We start from the raw sequence: 24,086 nt of genomic DNA, 5'->3' as shown, positions 1-24,086 counted from the left end.
TCCATTTGACACATTTGTATAATCTCTAGTTCGAGTTTTCCCAGAAGAGCTTATCTTTTGGCATTTCTAGCCTCTCCTTGATCCCTCTCCCTTTTCTCTTAGAGCACTTCGTCTGCATCCCCAGAGCGTGCAACCTTTTTGAGCTTGTCATTTTGTCTTCATTCTTCAGAACACAAAATTCTGCTTTGTAGACTGCTACTGTCTTAAACTAGCAACTTTATGAAATGGAGGTCCTTTTCTGAAGTTTACATCCCATCTTAAAGGTTCCATAGGCATACATGCCTGGCTCTTTGTGACAATTGGCTAGCTTCCCTGTACCCTGGTCCCATCTATTTGGTTCACTTCTCCCTCTTGGTGTTCTCTTCTCCGCTTCCTAGAATAAAATTGGTAGGGAATTTTTAAGGTGGAAAAAGCGAGGGATGGAGAAAAGTTTATGTTCTTTATAGTCCGCCTTTCTCACTGAGACTCAAGGTAAATTACACTGGGTGTCAATACAATCAGCCGGTGGAACATTCAATAAACAGGACAATAGCCTTTGAAAACGAGCATAATTCCAAATACAAAGATGAAACATTCATTAACTAAAACATAAGTAATTTGACAAAACTTATCAAACAACACAGAAACTACCCAGTAGGAGCATATCTACTTTAACAGACAGTACCCAGTAATATAGTCTGCAGTCCCGTCCCTTTACCAATGCACCTCTCTGAAACCATTTCCTTACAGCATAGTCCTATTACCTGTATATAAAAGCTCTCATGAATAATTTACTTTTTCAGTTTGCAGAAAGTCAGGAGAATAGGAGTCCTCCTGACCTTATCAAGCAGGCCCTTCCACAAGGTGGGGGCCACCACAGAGAAAGCATGTATATCCAATACTTACTTTCTTATCTTACTCCTTTAAGAACATAGATAGTATTACACATAAAATCTCATTATTTCATATATTTACAGACTTCTGAAAAAACATAGTTTTATTCAAACAGTAATTGCAAATATATTCTGTGGACATTGGCCATTACCATGGCTTAATGAAACTAATTATGATTAGTGTGATTGAATGCCGGTCATTCCGTTAACAATGTTTATATTTCTAACTTGTTGTCTGGTGATACCCTCCCAGGCAACATAGAGAATAAAACGAAACCAGTATTAGTTGAGGCAAGCAAGGATTTGAGAGATTGTGAGCTCGAATCCTGGTTTCGCAACCAAAATTAAAATAAACCACCATTTGGTGTTATCTGCAGCAAGCTAGTGTTGGGATTTTAGCACCCTAAACTACCATAAGACTATCTCATTTCTCGTCAGCTATTGAAAACAGTTGAAAATAGAATCCATCAACATACTGTATTAAACAAAAGAGGTGTTTATTTTCTGGACAACATTTTGTTCTCCATATGCTCAGCATTATTTGGAAACAAGAAACTCATACTGTGTCAAAGCTGAGAAAACAAAAAAAATCTCTGCAGTTAAGACAATAGCTTTAAACAGAGCTGAAAAAGCTTTGAGAAAAACATTGGGTTTTGTGGTGTACAGACATTTATTTGTTCTACTGTCATCTAGCAATATTACATATATCAGAGCATTCGAGAGGGAGTGATATGCAACAAGAACAGGTTCTTGTGTGTTTTTAAAACCTTGCCTTAAAAAGAATGCCAACGCATTCGAAAAGAGAAAATATTTCATGAGATATCTACAAGTTGCCCACTCTAAGTGTCAAGAATTCAAGGGGTTCACAGGGCAGGGGTTCCTTCACAAAAGGCTGTGCTACCTTAAAGTCTGCATCTGCCACCAGCCCCCTTCCACTGAGCCCTAGCCAGAAGCTGAGGAACAAAAGCCTCAGACCTTATCAGACTGTACCTGAGGGTCAGCTATGCTAAGTCCCAGCCAAAAAGTTACAAAGGTAGCAGAGCCAAATTGGCCTAGGCACTATCTTAAGATTCAAGCCAGAAACCAATGAAACACCACAGAGATATAAAATATATCTATTCAGATGGTGAACAAAATACTTTATTTTAGACTGTGTGCAGAATGAAAAGGTGAAATAACAAAGACTAAATAACCTAATACCTAAATATACCCTAAATATAACTAAATGTGAACTTATGCAAGTCTGACAGCTTTCTGCATCAACATTTCCAGGTTTCAAGACACAGTTATGAATCCAAACGGCCAAGAGTAGGGATCCAGGCCAGACTGCAAACCCAAGACAGTGCCATAACTGTACTGATCTTTTTTATCCCATATCCCCAGCAACATGGTGTGATCTGGTTGACCAGTCAGAGTTTGGCAGTAACATAAGAGGATGATATCTGCAGCTGTATCTTGCCCAACTTTCATTGCACCAGCCTTTCCTGATAACTGAAACTGAGTTCAGAAATAATAATAACATTGGGTTTATATACCGCCCTTCAGGACAACTTATTCCATCCAGTTAAGAAAATCTTAACTGAGTGGAATACTCTCAGCCTTGGGTCTCCCAGCCTTCCACCATAACAGTTTCATGCTTTGTACCTGGGCAAATAACAAGCCTGGGCATAACTCTGAAAATCAGCTCACACAGAATTTAACAAGCATTCCTGAGATATATTTCAACCCATGTCAAGCAGGACTAAATGTTAAATATGGTTGTAGGCCAAGGCAGGCCTGTTTCTTCACAAAAATAAGTCAAGGGGTAAAGGCAGGAGAAAGGAAAACTCCTGCCTCTCCACCAACAGTACCAGCTTTATTATTAGCCATTGCCGTGCTAGTGGAAGGAGCTGGTTAACCAAATATGCCAGTTAACTTGGCAGTGAAAGGCCAGCACCATCAGGCAGGCAGTGGCTATACCCAGGAGCAGCAGCCTGCTCCGGTGCTGCTCACTCAGCTACCACCTCAGTCTGGCAGCAGCGAGAGGGCAGCAGAGCCAAGCAGATGGCATGCAAGTGAGTGGGCATGCCGATTAATCAAGTTGTCTGGTTAACTAGGTACTGGTTGGCAAAATGTTTACTGTATTCCAGTTTCTTTCCAGGTTTCCAAATCTCTGCTCCACGCACTTTCTCTCCTTTCATGACTCTTGGGCCTAGAGCTGTTGGGAACTCATACCACCTGTCCTTTCTTTGTGTGTTTTGTGTTTTAGGAAACCCAGTGTCATCTTGACTTATCAGCTTCCTACAAAACTATAGGTAGGCCCTTTGCTAGTGCCTTACCCACTCTTCTTGGGCCTGCTAGTAAGATTTTCATGGATCAGATGGAGGAAACATACCCTAAGTAATCAGTCATTGTCCCTGCTTGTCCTGTTTTTCACGCTGAAGTATAACATGCAGTGCCAACTTGCACATGAGGCAGAAGCAAGCCTAGGTTTTACTTAAGATGTCAGTCACAGCTGTCCATCTAGTATATGCTACAAGCAAATATGCTGTGTTCATACATTACATTTTAGATTTTTACATTTTAGATGCATACATAAACATGTTGGGCATACTCTGAAAATGCAGTCTGTGACCCTATTACCTGTAGTTTTTAAAAATACATATATTTTTAAGTAGTGATGATTCTCACAGATCACATCTCAGTTTTCATAAACTTTCTTTCTGGTTGCTTCTTCAAAATGCATGTTGGGATTTTTTGTTTCTGCCTGTTTGGAATTGTATTCTACACATAATTACCTATGTATTGAAGTCAGTAAATTGCTGGATCCAGTGTTAGAGCATTTCTACTGCTAATGTTAGCTTGGTTTTATTGTTAGTGGGAGAAGGTAGAGGTACGCATAAAATTTGCTTGATAATGCACTGAATCAAAATTCTGTTAAGGCTAAAATCTAACTTTTAAAACAGCATCAGTATTTCACCAAAGCATTTTAACTATTTATGGGAAGAGTTGACACAAGAATCGCAGAAGTTTTATTGTTGGATGCTAAAGAGGGCTTGAAATCATACTGAGTTTTCTGTTGTGCAAATTGAGGAAAAACGTTTTGCTGTGTTATACCTGGTTCAAGTTAGGGCTGCCAGAGATTGAGTCCTAGTGGCCACAGTTGCTGTCTTCTTTTACATCCTGTTATCACTGTGACCATTTGCCTAGAGAGGTAAAAAGTTTTCCCCATTTTTTCTGAAAGAAGGACATTTTGAGGGGAAATTGAAATACATCCAGTACTTTCTTATTGACTCTGAACTTATTTTGCTGCTTTAACAATGTAAATTGCTTCATTTATACCTTATTTATCATATAAAATTTGACTAATTGGCAAATGTATAAAATTTAAAAGTATGACAGCTTAACTTTTCTTCAAGCAAAATTGCAGCAACATTCAGTACAAGTGTGAGCTCTGCAAAGTGCTATACCTATGCTACCTTAACATATCCTATATCTTAATTTTTATAATCTTAGAGGTAAGAAAAAATGAAATTTGAAAATATAAAGCATAGTATACATAACAAATTGTATTATTTGGACAGAAACAGTTCCATTCGGTCACAATAGGACTAGCAGGATATTTGGATATATAGTTAGACTTCATAAATTTGTAATAGATCCAGATTTTGATTCAGTCAGGCTTGGATTGAATAGAGACTATGAATGCTTGTATCATTATCAGAAGTAACTGCTTTCATTATCATCTACTCCTCCTCCCCTCTCCACCTATATATCTGACCAGTTTCTTCTTACCCTCCATGCATCTGATGAAGAGAACTGTGATTCTCAAAAGCTTGTGCTACAGTAAAGTTGGTTAGTCTTAAAGGTGCTACTGGACTCTTTTTGATTATAAATTTGTAAGCCATGGATCAATTGGAAGGAAAGTCCACCTGCTTGCTCATGCATACCTCGGTTTTTCTGCTTTCCATCACCCTAAAATGTTGCCTTGGAACAATGGGAAGGAGGGGTAGGGGGTTCATGGGTCAGGGATAGGGCAGCTTCCACATTTCATGTGCTCTATTTCTCTCTTTCATCCTCCAAATGCAGAGGTAGAGTGGCTGAGCACCTCCCATCCCCAAATTTTTCTCACTCAAAGTGGCCCACCAGAAAAATTAGTGTGTCTTAGGAGCAAAACAATAACATTTTTAATACTGTGTACTTAACTTTTACTGTGCAAACTTTCTTGGGTAGTGGTTTGTGCTACTATAAAGCAATTACCTGGAATCTAACCTTGTTCCCCTTAAGTCTAACTCAAATGCTCTTGCATGCTGTTATGTTATAGTCATGTGTAATTGTCTAAAACAAATAATGTATTAGAAAACACAGATCCATTTAGCCTGGTATTGCATCTTAATAGCCTGCCCAGTTACTTGAAATCCTTCTAACTGGAGATGTCAAGGACTGAACCTAGGGGCTTTCATTGTGCAAAGCTACACTCAACTATTGGGTTATGGCCCTTTATTTATGGACCTCATGTAAAAGAAACCATATATACTGCAGGCCAGACAAAGCCCCTTGTGGAAAAAGGCATGCAGTCATGCACATATTCTACAGTGGCAGAAGTATAGCCTGAGGAAGAGGGGGGGAGATGTGAACCATAGATACAGAAGAAGCACATAATTTAGTGAAACCAAACACAGGATTTTTATCAACTGTTCAAAACTCTCTGAGTGATCATGAGGCGACAAAAGCTGAGACCCTCTGAGTTTCTGATGAGTTAATTGTATACAGTCTGATAGCTCATAATTTGGAAAACCCTCCAGCCAAACACTAAAATCAGATGCAGAGGAGTTAGCCGTGTTAGTCTGTAGTAGCAAAATCAAAAAGAGTCCAGTAGCACCTTTAAGACTAACCAATTTTATTGTAGCATAAGCTTTCGAGAATCAAGTTCTCTTCGTCAGATGCCTGATACAGATACTGGCCAAATACAGAAGAGCAGGAGAGAGAAGAGAGGCGGCAATTAGGGGGGGAGGGGGAGGGAGCAATCAAAACATTCCTTTGCTAGTATATGTAAACATCTCCTTTTGGTGTGTGTATCAGTTGGCTTCAAAGGAGTTTGCCCTGTTAGTTTGTAGCAGCCAAACAGCTAGACCATCCAATTCCAATGTAGTATGGGCCTTCGACAACCACAGCTCTCCCTGCCAGATGCATCTGACAAAGAGATCTGTGGTTCCCGAAAGCCCACACCAGGTGCCACTGAGCTCCCCCAGACCCCACCTCTGTAAAGGAAATCTGTTACCTGTGGTAATGTGATAACCATTCATAGTCCCTATTCAGTCCCAGCTTGACAGAGTCAAATTTGCATATGAATTCCAGTTCAGCAGCCTCCCGTTGGATTTTGTTTTTGAAAGGTTTCTGTTGAACTACAGTGACCTTTAAGTCTTTGATGGAATGTCCTGGTAGATTGAAGTGTTCTCCCACTGGTTTCTGGACGTTTCCATTTCTAATGTCAGATTTGTGTCCATTTATTCTTTTGCGTAGAGGTTGGCTGGTTTGTCCAATGTACAGAGCAGAAGGACATTGTTGGCACATGAGGGCATATATCAGATTGGAGGATGAGCAGCTGCAAGAGCCAGAGACAGTGTAGTTGATGCCATTGGGTCCTGTAATTGTATTCCCTGGGTAGATATAGGGGCAGAGCTGGCATCTGGGTCTGTTGCAGGGCCTGGTACCTGTGCTGGTGATTCTGCTGGCCGATTCATGATTGTAAGTGAGAAGTCGTTTAAGATTGGGGGGCTGTCTGTAGGCAAGGAAAGGTCTTCCACCCAGGGCTTCATTCGTTAGATGTTCTACTGTTTAGGAAAAGGGACTCCAGTAGAAAGATAAGAGGAACCAAAGCTAAGAAGTTAAGTCCATAATGCCACAGGCAAGCAAGCAGGCTTAAGTCCTGCTTGGTTAAGTTACACTTAAGTCCTGGTAAAATTAGTGGGATGTAGATTTCAATAGGATTTAAGCATAATTAATTTATTCTCAGTTGGGACCTTTGACTATGAAATGCCAACAAGAAATCATCCTGCCATTTATTTGGGAGTCTGATATGTAATTATTGAGTTTCTTGATTGCTCAGATCAGAGCGCCCCCAGTTTATCTATATGTTTATTGATTGTTTTGATGGTGTGTACCCACAGAATTCTGGCCAGTGATTTCCTCTCCCATCCCCTCAGAATGCATTCATCAGAATACATGAGTGAGCAAGCTTGCATATTGTGCTATGATTTTAATCCCACATTTCCCCAACAAACTTGGATTCCCAAATTAAAAAGAAAATAAACTTTATTAAAATTCATAAAGACTTATAGTACAAAACAAGATTTCATCTGTTAATCTACATACCAGTTGACCCCGTCTTTAGATTTTTGGTAATAAGGTATGCTTTACTGCAGTTAACAGTAAGTGGAGACTTGGTAACAAGGCTTGAAGCGATATTGTTTTTCAGTGCAATCTGATGGAGAGTGACTGTGCATAGAATTTTATCTCCTAAAATCCAGCATTTCTAAATGTTTGTCAAAGCCCTTTGCTGTTGGGGGTGGGGTGGGGTAGAATATCTCTGTATAACTAACTTAAATGGATTAGTTGTTTACATATTCAAATTTAGTGATGTCTATTAATATTCAGCTTGAGGCTTTGGGGAAAGTAGGATAAAAATGTCTTCAACAAATAAAGCATTGGAAGAAGGACTAGCCCAGCACATCTTGAAAAGGTATCCTTAAGAAAAGACATTTGAGTTTGTGTCAAAGGGCACATCTACACTACATATTTCAAGCAGTTTGATACTGGTTTAATTTCCATGCACAGCCAAACAGCCATATAGATCTTAGTGTGGGAAGAAGAATATCATTTATACCCCACCTGACATTGTTCATTTAAATGTGTACTATAGATATGCCCTAAACAGAAATTTGAAGGAAAAGGCAGCAATAGACACAAGTACTTTCTGCTGGACTTCCATCACTGAGGAACAAATACATTATTAATACAAAAATCTTGAGGCATATAAATGCAGTTGCCACTTCACAATTGTGTGATTAATTGTGTAGCAACACAACTGTGAAAATTCATATGCAGCACAGAATTGAGGTTTAAAAAATTTTCGCCATAGAGAAAGCTGTTCGGCTAAGCACTAACAATAACATTTGCATTGCGCTGCACCATGACCTCTCAACTTGCTTCTCTGTGGCAATTTCATTAGATTTAAATAGCACAGTGCTTTTAAGAACAGCAGGAGGCATGTAAGTATTTTTGAAGGTTTCTGCAGGACAAAAATAATCCTTCCCCCCCCCCAAAACCCTAGTTGGTAATAAGAGTTGCTGGCATCCAAAGTTAGAGAGAAGCTTTATCTGGTAATTAGGATCCCTGGCATTTTACGTAATTAAAAAGTAAAGCTTCTGAAATATATATCAATCAGTAGTTTTGCATGCAGTTGTCCGTGTACTTCTTTTCACTTGTTTCCATTTCTGCTAATGAAGAAAGTGGCAGTATAAGAATGCTTGAATTTGACCTAGACTAATCAGCATTTTCTTGAATATTAATTATACTGTAGAAGAAACCCCTTTCAGAACAAAGATACCAAGCAGCACTAGAAATGTTTCATGAACAATGAATCCTAATGCTAATCTTCTGTAAATACTGATTAACATGTCTTTGTGCAGCCATAAGAAATTAATATCAGGGTGTAGGGGTGTTTTTTTAATAAATACACACACTTTCCTGTAATAATACCATCATACCAGTCTCTCTCTCTCTCTGTGCGTGTGTGTGTGTGCGCGCGCGTGTGCATGTGTGCGTGCACACACATGCCTTTGAGTCCTAAATCACATCTGTCAGAAATGGTGTTCTAACCCAAGTGCCCATGTCATAAAAGCAGTGCTTAATAGCAGTCGGCAGAATTGCAGAGCTGGCGGTATAAACACAAGCCAGATCAGAAACACTGACTTAATGAACAGTAAGCAAACTAACATGGAATGAGAGCTTGTAACAAGTCCCCCAAGACTTTGTGCAAAGACAATTGAAAGGGCGAGTTTCCTAAAGACTATGCCCTCTTACCAATGGCAAATTTGCAGTTGACATTCCTGGTAGCAAAGTTGCGTCTGACTTTTCATAAAACTGCAGAATGACTCAGGGTAATGCAGCCTACAAGGCCTTGTTTTGAGATTGCAGATCTTCTCTCTGACAAAAAGTTTGGTAATATTGAGCATCTTATATGCTTACTAGCAACAGAGCCCATTGAAAAAATACAGCGGGCTCTAGCAGCAAGGTCCCACCCCCATCCCCGGCGCAGTCTCCCTGCTGCTGCCACAGCCACTGTGGGTCCTTGGGAGGGCCACACGCCAGGCTGCGGCACTGCACATTCCCATGGCCTCCACGGCCCCTCAGAGGCCTGGTGCAGGCAGCGGGGTGGGAGGGAGGAGGCACAGCCCGCTCAAGACCCCACAGCAGCCATGATGGCACGTCAGGCTGCACTGACAACTCACCTTCCTGGCATAGGCACACCCGCAGGTCCCTCAGTATGCCTGCGCCAGGATAAAAAGTGAGTCGTTACCAGTATGGCTTGGCTTTTATATAGTAGGATGTATGTACTTTTTTTTCTTCTTCTGCCATTACCATTAAGCCTCGGTGTTGATGACATTTTAGGGACTGAACTGTGTAGGACTGTGAAAATGGCATCCCTGTGGTGAGTTCAGTCCTCTTGCCTATGTGTACTATTACATATGCCATGTTGTCCTTCATGGTGTTGTAAATTTCCCTGCATCTGCTCAACGTCATTGACTTTCACTGGCAGGGACAGAGAAATGCCTGACATATTGTCACTGCAGTGCACAGGGTAAGTGATGATTTATGTTGTATGGGCAAGGGGAGACACTTTGCACAGAGATGCCATTTCAGTGGCAGCATCATGTAACATAGTTTTGCCCTAAGAAACAGCATTCATGTCTTGAGAATAAGATGCAGTGCACTCAAGTTACACTGCATGCCTGTGCTGGGCAACAGTTTATATAATTTCAAGAAATGTTTTTAGCCATACCTACATCACCCAGTTCTCCTGGTGGAGCACTTGGGGCTTTTAGCGGTAGTGGAAGAAAGTGCCATCAAGTGGAGTTTTCAGGGCAAGAGAATAATAGAGTTGGTTTGCCATTGCCTGCCTCTGCATTAGAGACCCTGGTCTTCCTTTGAGTTCTCCCTCCAATCACTAACCAAGGCCGACCCTGCTTAGCTTCTGAGATCTGGTGAGATCGAGATTGCCTGGGCTATCCAGATCAAGGCCTTTTGTTACCAGACAAGAAACTTGGTGTTATGTTTTGCTCCTTGAAATACAGGTTCACCAGTGGTAATAGAACAGTAGCTTAATAGCAATGCACATCTTCAGATAACTCGGACAGGGGGGTTTTGCACTAAAGACATGATCACCATGTTTGAAGTCAGAAAGGAAAATCCCCCAAGGCCTGACTGAGAGTAGCCCTGGGGTTGTTTTTCTCCCCACCTGCCCTTTGCTTATGTGGCAATCTGTTGCCTGGATTGAATAGGCTGACCTAAAAGAACTGGTGGCCAAGCAGTCCTACTCCTGCTTCTGAGCAAACAATAACCTGGCTCACCTTTTTTCCTGGACTACATCCTTGGCAGCCCTAATCCCTTCAGGACTGTTGCTAGAGCTGAAGGGCTTGAACCAGACTTTGGAGTCTAAAGTACAACAGTCAGAAAGAACTAGTGACCAGGCAAGGGCAAATGGCTAAGTTTGGAGGGTTTATGCCGGGCCTGGCCAATCAGGTGGCTGCATACTGTCTGGAAGTCTCAGGAGCTAATGTTAAACCACTACGCCCTTCTATGTCTGAAGAGGACTTTGATCCTGAATGTACACACTTCACAATAGCCCACTAAACCGGATTCCAGTTTTATGATGTAAACATTCCTGGTTCAAGCTGTAGGATTCCTGACAAGGTTCAACAGCTTCTTAAACTACAGGCCTATTTTTTTCCCTAGCAGTTTGAAATGGAAAACTGAACACTGCTTGCAGAAGTTTCTTAAAGCAGTAACCTAAAGCAATACTCAAGGTCCCCCCTAACCCAGTATACTAGTGCCAAAACCAACAGCCTGCATTTTCTATAATCATTCATACCTGCATCCCCTAATTAAATATAGATTTTTTTTCCCCTGTGCATTCTAGAAGATTTAAGAAAACAGGTTAAACAATGACCTTTAAATAAGTTTGCATCCAGAGATGTCATAAATCTTCCCACCTACCCCTTCATATTTTTACTGCGCCAGAAAATTGAAAAGTAGGCCTGATTTGATTATTGGTTTTTGGTCAACAGGTCTTTTTTTTTTCCAAGCATGGCTTTTGTTGTTTAGCTTCCGGGATGCTCTTATGTTCTTGGTTTGATTTATAGCATTTAAGGCTTTGTCAAGAAGTCTTACCACTGCTACTACAACCTTTTAATATTACTGCCATCCATTTGCCTGTTGTATGAATGCAGTCCTCCCTTCTGTGGACCACCATTGTGAGTTGGAAAATGTCAGTTTTTCCTAACCCCTGTTTTCATTTCTGTGTTCATAGTGAATGAATCACAGAATTCGAAGGGGCCTTACAGACTATCTAGTCCAACTCCTTGCCTGATGCAGGAACAGCCTAAAGCATCCCCAACAAGTATTTGTCCAGCTACTCCTTGTAGACTGCCAATGAGGGGGAACCCCTAGGTAGCCAATTCCGCTTCTGGATTACTTTTAAAGTGAAGAAGTTTTTCCTAATGTCCAGACAGTACCTTCCCTCTAGTAGTTTAAACCTGTTGTTTCGAGTCCTGTCCTCTGTTGCCAACAGGAGCAGCTGCGTCTGATCCTCTGAACTGGTCAGCATTTTCTGTTATTTTCCACTCACAGTTATTTCAGTATATTAACTTTGTTTCCATTTGTAACAATATAAAAGAAAATGGGAGAAATGGTTTTAAAAAGTGTTTGAACTTCCTTCTTAGTGGTACAACAGGATTCCAGGTGCTTCTAGAAGTATTTGGTTTCTTTCCCCCCTGAATGAACACACTTGTTATTCTATTGTGTTTGTTTCTCTCCTGCTTATACTCTATAGAGCTAAAGCCAACCCATTTTATCCTTTTACATTAGAGTGAAAGTCTTTGTCACCATTGAGCTATTGCTATTTCACAGTCGAAGCTGCATTTGTAACATAGTCTCCTTGGTCTCACTCAAGCACTCTCTCTGCTACGCTTCATAGGCAGTCAGCCCCCAAGTGTTTCTGAGGGATGAAATAGAATAAGTGATCTTGTTCAGTCCATAAAAATGTAAATTCTGCTCTCATTTAGCCTTATTTTTTCTTGGAGTAATTCAGGGAGGGCTGAGGGGGTTGCCCCTTTAACCCCCACTTGGTTTCACTGTTGGAAACCAGATCCCAGGTGAAACATTTGTAAGCAGGGCTGGCGGGCCTATTGAGGCCAGGTAGGCGGTGGCCGCAGGCACAGGGTACCGGAGGGAGCGCCGGAGGAGGCACGGTGGGCGGGAGCACGCACCACAAAGCACCAGCCTCCTATCCCTCCCACCCCGCGCCGCTGCCGCCGCCAGCACAAGCCCCCAGCCAGGCGCAGCCACCGCAGGCAGGCATCTGCGGTGGCGCAGGCAACCGAGCGGGAGAGCTCGGAGGCTGCCTGCCGCAGCAATCGGGCCGGTGGCGGCGCATGCGCTCCCGTGATGACGTCACGCGTGACATCATCACGCAGGCCGGTGTGCGCTCATGCGCGCGTGGGGGCGCCCGGCCGGCTGGCTGCAAGCATGGTAAACCCTTGCGCCGCCCCTGTTTGTAAGAGATACATCTTTTGTCTTTTAAAATGTGAACGGCAGAGCAGGAGAGGAACATCTCCCTTCTGAGTGCAGCTCCAATGCAAACTGAGGCTGCATGAATCTGCAATTTGCAGCATGTGGACAGAACATCTATTTCAGCCTTATTCCTAAGGATCCCCAACCATACATCATTCCCTTTCCGCTGTGGCACACCAGGTCCAGCCAAGGAACCTTGAACTCGCTCCTTTCCAAAGTGAAGAGCAGTAGCAGTTTGGGCAGAGTTCTTCAGTATGCAAGCCAAGACCCAGGAAATTATTTCACCAAGTATGTAACAGCTACAGCTTTGCCAGAGCCTCTGTTGCAATATACTTGGGGAGGAGGGAGCTAAAGAGACCTTTGGTCAATTCAAAGCATTGCTTCTGGTCTTTTTAAATAGTTGCTAATAGTTGCTCTGACCTGGATGGCCCAGACAAGCCTGATCTCGTCAGATCTCAGAAGCTAAGCAGGATCGATCTTGGTTAATAATTGGATGGGAGACCTCCAACAAAGACCAGGGCTGCAGAGGCAGACAATGGCAAACCACCTCTGTTAGTCTCTTGCCATGAAAACCCTGCCAGGGATCGCCATAAGTCAACTATGGCTTGAGGGCACTCTCCAACACCTCCAGTCAGCACTATATGCTGTTGGGAGCTTAGCAAAACTGTAATATAAAATAGCATATCGCCTGCAATTGCTCTGTCAATGTCAAAATGAAATAATTTCTTTCCTTTTTGGTTGACAAGTTTGCAGCTGCAGCATGATTAAGCGTCAGTGTTAATGTGTTTTTGTAGATCTTTGTAGCTCTCACCAAATGAAAGCCTCTTGGAAAGGAAATAGGGTGTTTCTTGATTTGTGGGCCACTGCAAATCCTTCTGTTCATCTGGTGATGGTGGTACATAAACATGCTGCCAGGTTGTATATCCGCCCTGAGCCTGCGAAAGCGGGGAGGGCGGAATATAAATATAATAAATTAATTTAAATATGTATGTGCATGCACACACAGTGGCCCCCTTGCACAGAATGGTCTATCTGAGGCTATTACGAAGGCCGACCCCACTTCTGTTGTATAACGAAATGTCCAAAACAGAATTGTTCGAAAGGGCATTCTTGAAGAAGGAGCAAAGCTGCAATGCAGTGGTTCAGTTTAGGAGGTGACTTCTAGAGATAAAATGTTTCATACATTGATTGTCTTACTCCCTTAAACAGATATTTTTGCATGCACTGTCCTGCCCCCATTCTACATTTCCAGACCAACTCCATTTTTTTGTCTTATTAGGAATCTTTGTTGTTAAATTAAAATGTAGTCAGATCTTGTAATCTGCTTACTGATCAACTGATATTTTGTAAACTGTCCGCTGATCAACTGAAAACTTATGATACTTTATGATACTTACTGATGTTTTGTCATACTCTCATTTTATCATACCAAAGGCCCCTGTGAGAAAGGCAGACTATAAATGAAAATAATAATGATAATGACTAAGCTCCATTAAACAACAACAATGGCAACATTAAAAACAATGGAACCAGATTTCCATTAAAAACAATGGAACCAGATAGCCATGACTATTTAACGTATTTATAGACCATCTTTCCACCATTGCATTCAAGGAGATTTACAGTTCAAAAATAATATAATATATAGCACACAGGAAAAAAGGGGGGAGACAAAACTCCTCCAGGCACTAACTTTTAACAATCTATATACTTGTTCTGTGGAGTGCAGGAAACAGTTCTGGGATGGAAGGAACCAAATTACTATTTGGTCCCAAGCAGATGAATGGAGAGGGCTTTTGTGTCTCACCTCTCCCACTGAAGTAGACGTCAGAAGGACTGCTAATGGAAGCAATAAGAGAGGGGAAATCAAATGGCAGTTAGTCTCATTGTTTTCAGGGAAATAATTGCAGCTAATTTTAGCTAGCATGCAATCTAGGGTCTCATCTTATAATTCGGAGTAGGGGTGTGCACAAAAAAATTGGTAAATCTGAACTGGGAATACTGAACCAGAGAAAAAATGCAGTATTCCCTGAATACTGAATTGGTTCTGTAGTTTGGTTTGGTAATATAGCAGAAATTCAGTAAAATTCTGCTATTGGCCTGGGGGAGCATTTTTAGCTAAACTTCACCAAATGTTCAAGGAATCTACTCCTGTCTTCTAAAGACCCCCCCCCCCCAAGTTTCATAAATATTGGATACCAGGGGCCAATTTTATGGGCCTCCAAAGAAGGTGCTCCCAGCCACTCTGCATTCTTCTCTACAGGGAACACTATCTCGGGACTATCCAGGGGGCTGGGGCAGCAGGGGACGTACTCTTGACTGTTCTCTAAAGAACCTCCATGTTTCGTGAAGATTGGACCCCTAAGTCCAATTCTATGGGCCCTTAAATAAGGTGCCCCCAGCCACTCCATTGTTCCCTATGGGGAAAAAGTTAAAGCTGACTCCCACTGCAGAAACGCACTGGCGCAAAGCTGCTATGACTAAGGCACACTCCCAAATGCAAGCTCCTCTCAGAGAAAGCCCAACAGAATCAAACTGAAGCATAGGAATGCCTTGTGCTTGTGGCTAGGTACTGCTTGGTTCTGTTCTGTAGTGTTCTCCCACTGGCTGAACCCAGTGCTTGGCTGCTGTGAATGACACTGGTTCTGGTGGGGTAAGTTGCAACAGCATCCCTTACTTCAGTTTGGTTTGAGTGAAATGGGTGTAATTCTCTGGTGTGATGTTGGTCCCCCTTACCTTAATTCGGTAAAAAAAAATCCAGAATACCAAATCTGATTCGGTATTCAGTATTTTGATTTGGAATAGCTGGAATCAGTCAAAATTTGGTATTTTAAACCAAAGTCTGAACTGAATTGCACATCCCTAATTCTGAGGTGTCAACTCAGCCCACTTATTTAATCCAGCTGTCAAAGTATGCGTGAATATGGAAGAAGCAATCATATTCCACAGAGATAAAAATACTTGATTCTGGGGTCTAGGATTCAAATACTGATTGAAGAATTTTTAAGTTTTAAAATTTTTGACTGTGGGCAGCCTGATGACATAAAAAAAGATAAGGATTAGTAGAAATATTTGCTGCCTGTCCAGAGACCTGCTCGAGGCAGCTCAAAATACAACAATTTCATAAAACTAACAACATAAAATATATATGTGAAATGAGGAAACACATAAGTGGCCATGGAAGTCATGCATAGACACTGTATCACTGCACACTGGGACATTATGCAAATACATAATTCCAATTTTGTGCAATACTGTTATTTCTAGAGAGAGTGGGGGTGGGGAGAGGTATTCAGAAATGCTCAGGTTGTTCTAGTGCCATTTGGAATTGTACTAGCTGTTGTTTGGGTCTGTTCCACACCCTGCAATTGTTTTTGTTCTGTGTTTTTCAATAGACTTCCCCCATCCATCTCTATAATCCTGCAGAGATTTACTTGTTAGTAAATTCCTTAGAACTCTGTGCATCTTGCTCCTGTCTGCATTCTCAAGGTCACTCTCATTGTTACTTCCCTCACGAGTTCTCCACAGAGCTAACCCAGACTATGCACAGGCACACAGCAGCTTTGGGGAACGGCTTGCATTAAAAAAAGGAGAGCCCAAATGTGCTTCCTCATGGGAAGGGAGAGGCCCGGCTTTTCTCTCAAGCTTCCCCCCCCCATGTGCAAAGAGATTGAAGGGGGAGAGTTTCCCATTTTCTTTGCTCCACATGGAGGTATTTTGTGCATGTGAGGCAGGAGAAATGGGAAAACTGTCTCCTCCTCACTGTTTTTGCATGGAAGAGAAAAGCTTGAGAGAAAAGCAGGAGCTCTCCTTCCCCAGTGGTCGCTTTCCAAGCCCATTTGGGCTCTATGCAAGCCATTCCCCAAAGCTGCTGTGTGTCTGCCCAACCCTGGGTTGGCTTTGTGGAGAACTCATGAAGGAAGTAACATTTAGAGTGACCCTGAGATGTGATATGGAATGGCTAGCACTGAATCGAAAGGGAAGGCAAAATGAAATGTGTGATCTTAAAACATTTTTCATAGACAGAAGAATGTATAAGTTCTAGATTGGTTTGCAAGGCAGTGGTACATTTCAGCTGCTTTCTTGTACTCCCAAAAGTGAGAGAAAGGAAATGCTGCTATTATTTAGTGTGTGTAAGGAGGGAGGAGAATACGCATTGTTTGATTCAGGACACTTGGTGAAGTGAGATGCCACGGCTGCTTCTGCACACTGTCAAACCTGGAAGGCCTTTACAGAGTTTTAAGAGAGATGTAATAGCTCTGATTGCAATGGGTGACTGGGTACATTTCCCTTCAGAAACAGCTGATAAGGGTCGTTTGGTGTCTCCTCCCCTCACCCCCGCCTGTGGCTTAGCTAACTCATTTCCATGGACTGCTGTTGCCACCTTCTGGAACAAATTTTCCATCTCCTTCAAAACCCATTTCCTTGGTTTAACCATGATTAAATCAAGGCTAGCTCAAACAGGACAAAGGCAACCACAGCCCTGTGTTTAGGGAGGGAGGACACCTTCAAATCAGTGTGCCTCCTCTATTTAAAGACATCCTCACTGGGACTTAACATCCAAATCAGGCCCCCAAGCATACAGATTGTACTGTAGATTCATAGGTTTTATTGTGAAATAAACCATGTTATTTATACAGTTGACTGTACTGACTCACACTGTGTACCTTGAGTCTCAGTGAGAAAGGCAGACTATAAATGGCGTAAATAAAGAATGAATGAATTAAAAAGAACAAGCATATGCTTAGATCAGACCGTAAGGTCCTGTGTGGATTTCTAGAGGTGGAGCCGGAACCCTAGGTGGGAGATGCATGCCCACAGTCCTCAGCATGCATATAAGAGTCTAACGGCCTGTTCTTGTTTTCTGTAGTTATGGTAAGTTACGAGTGTTTGCCACATCAGCCTCCATTAGCCATATAATCACATCAGTGATATTCAAGCTCTCCAAATGAATCTTTGATTTAGTCTGTTACTGCAGTTGGGTCATTTGATGCACTTATTCTCTACTTCTGACATTCATCACTGGATAGATTTAGCTTTCTCCTTCCCAGCTCTGCCATTGAATCTCCTCAGTAATTTTCTTCCCTTGCCATCTCTCCATCTCATACAGCGCCTCCCTCAGGTACAGTGTTTTTTGAGGGGATATAGTGTTCCTTGCCATTTCTTCAGTTTGTGTATCAGTCTAATTTTGGATTCTTTCCAGCCAGCATTGTTTTTAGAATTTATTGGCGATTGTTTCTAGATAACAAAGTTGCTCCAAATTGAGAGGGGGGAATACTAAACAGTAGATAGCAAAATCCTGGAACCAAACAGGACAGAACACCGGGGGCCCTGGGCCAGGGCAGCTGTGCCACATTGTCCTTTGAACATTAATCCATTCTTAGTTTTGTCATGGGTGAAACTTCCAGCATGTTTATCTCTGCGCTGAAACTTGGATTTGAACTTAATATAATATAATTTTGAATTTCAAGTTTCATTTTATTATTGTGATTTCCTTGCTGTGTCTTCGAAAAATCACAAAGGAATTGCTTTCTCTTGAAGCTCTTTCTACACAGTCAAAGAAGTATACCCCATCCACATTTGACAATGACTACAGGATTTTTGCAAGCTTCAGTTCAGTACTAATGACATGATACTCTCTGCCTTTAATATATGATGCTGGGGCTTTACTGGAAATGAGGAGGGAATTCTTGAGCTGCTGTATTAAAATAATAGGGCTGTTTGAGCATTTTGGTGCTGGTTTTCTGTAGCTAGCAAGCACAGAGCCAGGAAAGAAGTTTCTGGAATAGCAAGGGAGGAGCAGATAACCCTTAGTACTTAGAATCATAGGGTTGGAAGGTACCTCTAGGGTCATCTAGTCCAACCCCATGCACAATGCAGGAACTTCACAACTACCCCTCCCCCAACCCCCGCAGTGACCCCTGCTTCATGCCCAGAAGATGGCAAAATATGCCCAGAAGATGCTGGGATATGAAAATTCTTCCATTGTGTGCCTTTGTTGTTTCCTAATTTTGCTCCACCCTGAATTCTACTGCTTTTGAACTCTGCATTGGAACAGTTCTAAAATTCATTCCAGATTTGGAGTGTGCACAGTTTGCCACACATCTCATTCCATTTGCAGCTCTCCCCTCCCAACGTTACTGGAGATTCAGATGTGTGTACTGATAAAACACTGCAAAAAGTATCCTGATGAGATTTTATGTATGATCGCATCAATATGATATTTGTGCAATGTCTGCAGATGTAGAACACTCTACTGTGACTGGCAGCAGCTCCCCAGGGTCTCGGGTGTGGGTCTTTCACATCACTACTACCTGATCCTTTTAATTGGAGATGCAGTGGGATTGAACCTGGGAACTTTGGTATGCAAAGCAGATGCTGTACCACTAATAAAGGTGCCCAAATAGTTCAGATATGGTCTGCAGAAGTTGTTTGCACGTCACTGATGATGTCAGAGATATTGGCCAGCACCTATGATACTTGCACAACCATATTCCACATAGCACGCAGAACAGCAATAGAGTCTCACCCAAGGGAAGCATTGTGTTTTTCTGGGTTAACATGCAGCAGTGTGGATGATGCTTCCTCCTGATGAAATCCCACAAGGCTGTACTAAATGCATGAATAGCCTATTTGTCTATGGAGTAACTGCCTGTCACTAGCTCTCTTGAGCTACCTGAGATACCAAACTTCAGAGCTGGGAGCAGGCTGCATCCATCCTCCTTCCAAACTTGGGTTTTGATGCCAGCCTTTTCTTTCAGCAGCCAACAGTGGAATTTTACCTTACATCAGAGACCAGTGCTGCCTGCTCTGACTCTCTTTGGTTATGCTGGGTCTTGGGCAGAGAGGGAGAGATCTTTCCCAACGCCTGAGAGATCCTTAAATTGAAAATGCTAGGGCTTTGAACCTGGTTTAATTCTCCCCTGCTGGTGCAATACTTGGAGTCTTTATAACTCTTCAAATCTGCTATCATTATATTGTCTTCTAGCACATTCGTAGCCACAGCTGTCTCAATACTCCACGTGCTGTGCCAACTGAAAAGAAATTTCCAATCTCCACCTTCAAATGGCCCAGCAGGTTAACTCGTCACCTCTGTGAACATGTCAACATATAAAGCAAAATAAAGCAAGGATTTGATGTCTTGCTGCATTTTTTTTAATGTGCAGTGATATTTCTTCAGCCTGGTAACCGCAATGAAGTGTGAAGCATCAAGTATTACAGTAGACAACTTCAAACAAACAAAAAATTCTTTTTGCTTTCTTTGTTCCCAGCCTTTTAACAAGCAAGGTTATCATGAGACCTGATTTATCAGCCTACCTGTGCGCCCAGGATGTTGTGTACTCTACACCTAATTTTTTTTTAAAAAACTGCACTATGTTGAGCCCAAATACAAAAGAGCCACTTTATCACAGTAGTTCAGTAATTTAGAAAAAAAGAAATGGCTTTTTCATTAGACATTTTTTACAAGATAAGTAGCAAATGTCATTTTTTGCATTTTCCCCTCTCTTTTCAGGTGAAAAATGTATTTAATATGACAGCAAAGGAAGGAAGAAAAAAATCTGTTAGTGCCCTGGTGGCTGTGGGAAATGGAAAAGGGGCTGCTGGTAAGTGGATGTTTCAGTCCTAGGGAGCTGCTTTGCCCAGGTTCTGAACTCATGCGGCTGCCCTCTAGACCAGGTTACTAGCCTATCGGCATCAGTATAGTCTACTTCAGTGTTACAGTATTGTCAGTATTACCATTTCCTGGGAAACCTGCAGTGGAGAAAAAAACAAGCTGCTGTGACTAACTAGGTTCAGGGTGGTAGTGAGATTCGGGGGGGGGGGGGGGAGTATGTGCCTTCTGCTGCCAGGTTGGTTCTGTTGGGATTCTCGCGTTTGGTGTTGGCTTTTTTGGGTCTTTGGCTAAGGCTTCTTTGCCCTGGAGAAAGCACTGAATTTTTCCCCCTTAGCAAACAATGGCGAGTAGCTGAGCGCATCTTGTTAAGGAGCCTGTAGAACCGAACCCCTTGACCCAGTCTTCTTGAAACTTGGAGGTCTTTAGTGGACAAGCAGCCCTCACTCCACTGCAATTTTGGTCTAATTTGCATGAAAAAAGTCCTTCCAGGCCCACCCACCCCCAGAAAGAGTCCCCCATAGAGAATAATGCACCTGATTCATTTGGGAATCTAGAAAAAAATGGATCCAAATAAAAAATCGGTATGGAAAGTCTCAAATATTGGGAGTGCTGATATTTATGGCCTTCCTGATAACCAAATATGAAAAATCTTGGAGTTTTTTTCTAGTGCACATCCCTTGGAGAAAAGCCTGCCCCCCCACCCAAGTGGAGGTCTGTTTCTTGTCCTCTCAACTGTAAAGGATGCTTTTGCCTTTGCAGCACACAAGGTTTTTCTGGTTTTTTTTTAAACTTAAACTATCATCAGTTTACTTGGGAAATATGCATCAGTGTAAATTTAGCAAGGAGAGACATATGTTTTACAATACGAATATGAAATGCAACACCAGATACCAGTTTATTTTCCTTTTGATTAAAAACTTAGTACTGTTACCAAGATTACAAAACAAAGCCAGCCTTACTAGCTATATTTATTAGAGAGCTGCTGTAGCATAGTGGTTAAGTGGCACGAGCTCAACAGGTGGCCTTGGGTAAGCCACTCAGCCCCAGCTTCCCAGTTGGATTGTGGGGATACTAATAACACTGACCTTGTTCACTGCTCTAAGTGGGGGACTAATCTGTCTAGCAGAGTGGTATATAAGCACAGTTATTATGCTAATAGTGTTTCCTTTGCCTTTAATTACTCTGTGGAGGCCAACAGCACTCTATTAAATAAACAAAATTTTATGGAGTTTAGGCCTGTATTAAACAGAAGATAAACCTCAGATTAACCAAGGAGACAAGGGTATATTTAATAAGGGTTGTCTTCCTTTTTTAAAAAAATGGGAGTATTTTCATTAGGGCAGAAGAAGTTACAGAGGACTAAATATGTGTATCTTTTAGTTCCTTAGTTGCATTTGCTAATGCAGTATATTGGTTAAAGTGTGAGAAAAGAACTTGGGAGTCCCAGTTTCAAGTCCTCAGTGGTTGATCTCGGGCCAGTCACTCTCTTTCTCAGCCATTATCGTGAGGATAAAGTAGAGGGGTGGAGACCATGTACTGAGCCCCTTAGAGGAAAGGCAGAATAAAACTGTGCCAGAAGATAGATTTGCAGGTCTTGATGGCTCGACGTCATTAAGGGAAACCAAGCACAATATGGAAGTGCGCCCCATGAGACGTTTGTTTGGTATCATTGATGGGGATGAAGCAAGGAGACCTCAGTAGTGCTCCTTTCTGCAAATTGCGGTATTCCTGTTTCCTAACTATTTTGCTTGCTTGCCTCAGGTTTCGCAGTGGGAAAAGCAGCTGACAGGATGATCGCGTTAAGAAAAGTAAGTTGCCTGAAAAATAAACTTTAATCCGTGGTAATTAAAATCTACTCTGGTGTACATGGCTAGCTTTGGATATCATTCAGGCTTCCCTCCTTATGTGATGCCTCCACCTGTCCAGAAACTCTTCTCTCTCTTCCCTGCTGCTATCTCTGCCACTTCCACACAGGCTGCACAGGCTGAGGATGCACAGGCTGTGAGTACGTGTAAAACGGATGCACACGGGCTGCACAGGCTGAGGATGCACAGGCTGTGAGTACGTGTAAAACGGATCTTGCTGAGACCATTGAAGCTCTCCTGTTGCTCTTATTCCTGGCTTTGGAAAGGATTGCAGAGTCTCTCTCCATGAGTCCCCTACCTCAAAGCTGCATTTCTACTCAATTCTCTCCCCATCTGCTTCATTTGGACCCAAATCTAGCGAGCTGTTTAGGCTCATGCAAGGGTCTTCCCAAATAGTTTTTTAAAAAATTATTTTCTTTGAACAGTTGATACCATAACTGTGCCATATTACAAACCACTTGCAAAATGCCCCTACCATAGCTCTTAAGAAAAGCACTGTTCATGCCTGCCTGTGAATATCCCTTTCTGTAACATTTCTGCATCACAGAGAGATTGTCTCGGGCACAGATATAGGTATATCTGTGCTCTTGCTGGCACAGCAGGGAAAAGGGCCAACTCTGCTCAGCGTCAGAAGTCAGCGCATTGGTGCAGTCGTCAGGGCCTAGGCCCATTTAGCATCACACCAACTGAGAGTGTGCCACTGTCTCAGCTCTCAATATCAGTATTCTGTCTTGCACACAGGGACTCCCCAGTGCAGTGTTCCTTGGGGCATTCTGTTCATTTGTGTACACTGCTTGCCTTATACCAAGTCAGCTCATTGGCCCATTTAGCTCAGTTTCATCTACTTTGATCCACAGCAGCTCTCCAGAGTCTCAGACTGACACCTGAGATCACCTAAGTGGAGGTCATGGAACCTGATACCTTCTGCGTGCAAAGAAGATGCTCTGCCTCTGAGACAGAGTCCATTGGCTGGTTGACTCTGTCCCAGACTTGTCTCCTCCAGATGACTAATCAAGGGAAGCCTTGGGGAAATTTGATTCTTTTAGCCACAAGTGACTGACTTGGCTTGAGTGGGAAGGCATGCTGGTAATTTATGTGGATTTATTTTCGAGATTGGGTTAAGCACAGTTAGGTGGCTTTTTATAACTCCATTTGGAATCCCTTTTAGGTTATTAAGCTAATTAGTTTTCAGTACAGAACATCATTGGCAGAAATATCTTTATTTTAATGCTTCCTCCTTTTTATTTTTTATTTGATTAGCTATGAAATTGAAATAGTAAATCTGCTAAAAAAAATTTAATAAAAAAAGGCCTGTTCTTGAATTTTTCTCCTAGGCAAAGAACAGAGCAATTCACTTTTTACACTATATTGAAAGATATGAAGAGCACACAAGTAAGTATTTCCTCTAATGTAATACTTGTCAATGTAGGCAGGTCAATTCACGCATTAAACCGCCAGGCTTTGATGAAATCAAGAGATGGGAAATCAAAAGGTATCTGTGGGAGTTTAGACCATCCTGAAGATGTGTGTGTGTATTTTATTACAGAAATTTTGCATTGGCCTACAGAAGAAGGCAGATACTCCAAACCAGAAAACACTAAAAGCTGTTTTGCACATTACACATTTCCAACATGAAAAATATTTCCATGAAGAGAAATGAGTATAAACCCCAGAGAGTCACATGTGGCAATAATGCATGCAATCCCTGCTCTATACTATCTCCTGAGTATTTTCCATGCAGGGATTTATAATATGAGAAAAAGTTCCTAGGCCTTGCTTAGGTTTTATTGAAATTAGCAAGTTTTCAGAATGCTGAACTTTTCCAGATTTATTTAAAGCATTTGTGGCCTGCTCTTCTCCCAAAGAGAGATTTCTCTGTGTGATTGAAGCAGTGCTGTGGTC

At 42.0% G+C, this 24,086-nt stretch overlaps 1 protein-coding gene across 1 annotated transcript in view; it reads left to right on the top strand.

Annotated features, from left to right (window-relative positions):
* Positions 1-24,086, top strand: part of MRPS5 (mitochondrial ribosomal protein S5) — a 60,226-nt gene that overhangs the window by 21,980 nt on the left and 14,160 nt on the right. Inside the window, exons 6-8 of the mRNA XM_054983387.1 lie at positions 20,218-20,308; positions 22,081-22,127; positions 23,519-23,576. Of these exons, the coding sequence (XP_054839362.1) occupies positions 20,218-20,308; positions 22,081-22,127; positions 23,519-23,576 (196 nt within the window). The remainder of the gene's footprint in view (positions 1-20,217; positions 20,309-22,080; positions 22,128-23,518; positions 23,577-24,086) is intronic.

The sequence above is a fragment of the Eublepharis macularius genome, chromosome 1 (genome assembly GCF_028583425.1).
Source record: "Eublepharis macularius isolate TG4126 chromosome 1, MPM_Emac_v1.0, whole genome shotgun sequence".
NCBI lineage: Eukaryota > Metazoa > Chordata > Lepidosauria > Squamata > Eublepharidae > Eublepharis > Eublepharis macularius.
This window is presented reverse-complemented; position numbering and strand designations above follow the sequence as displayed.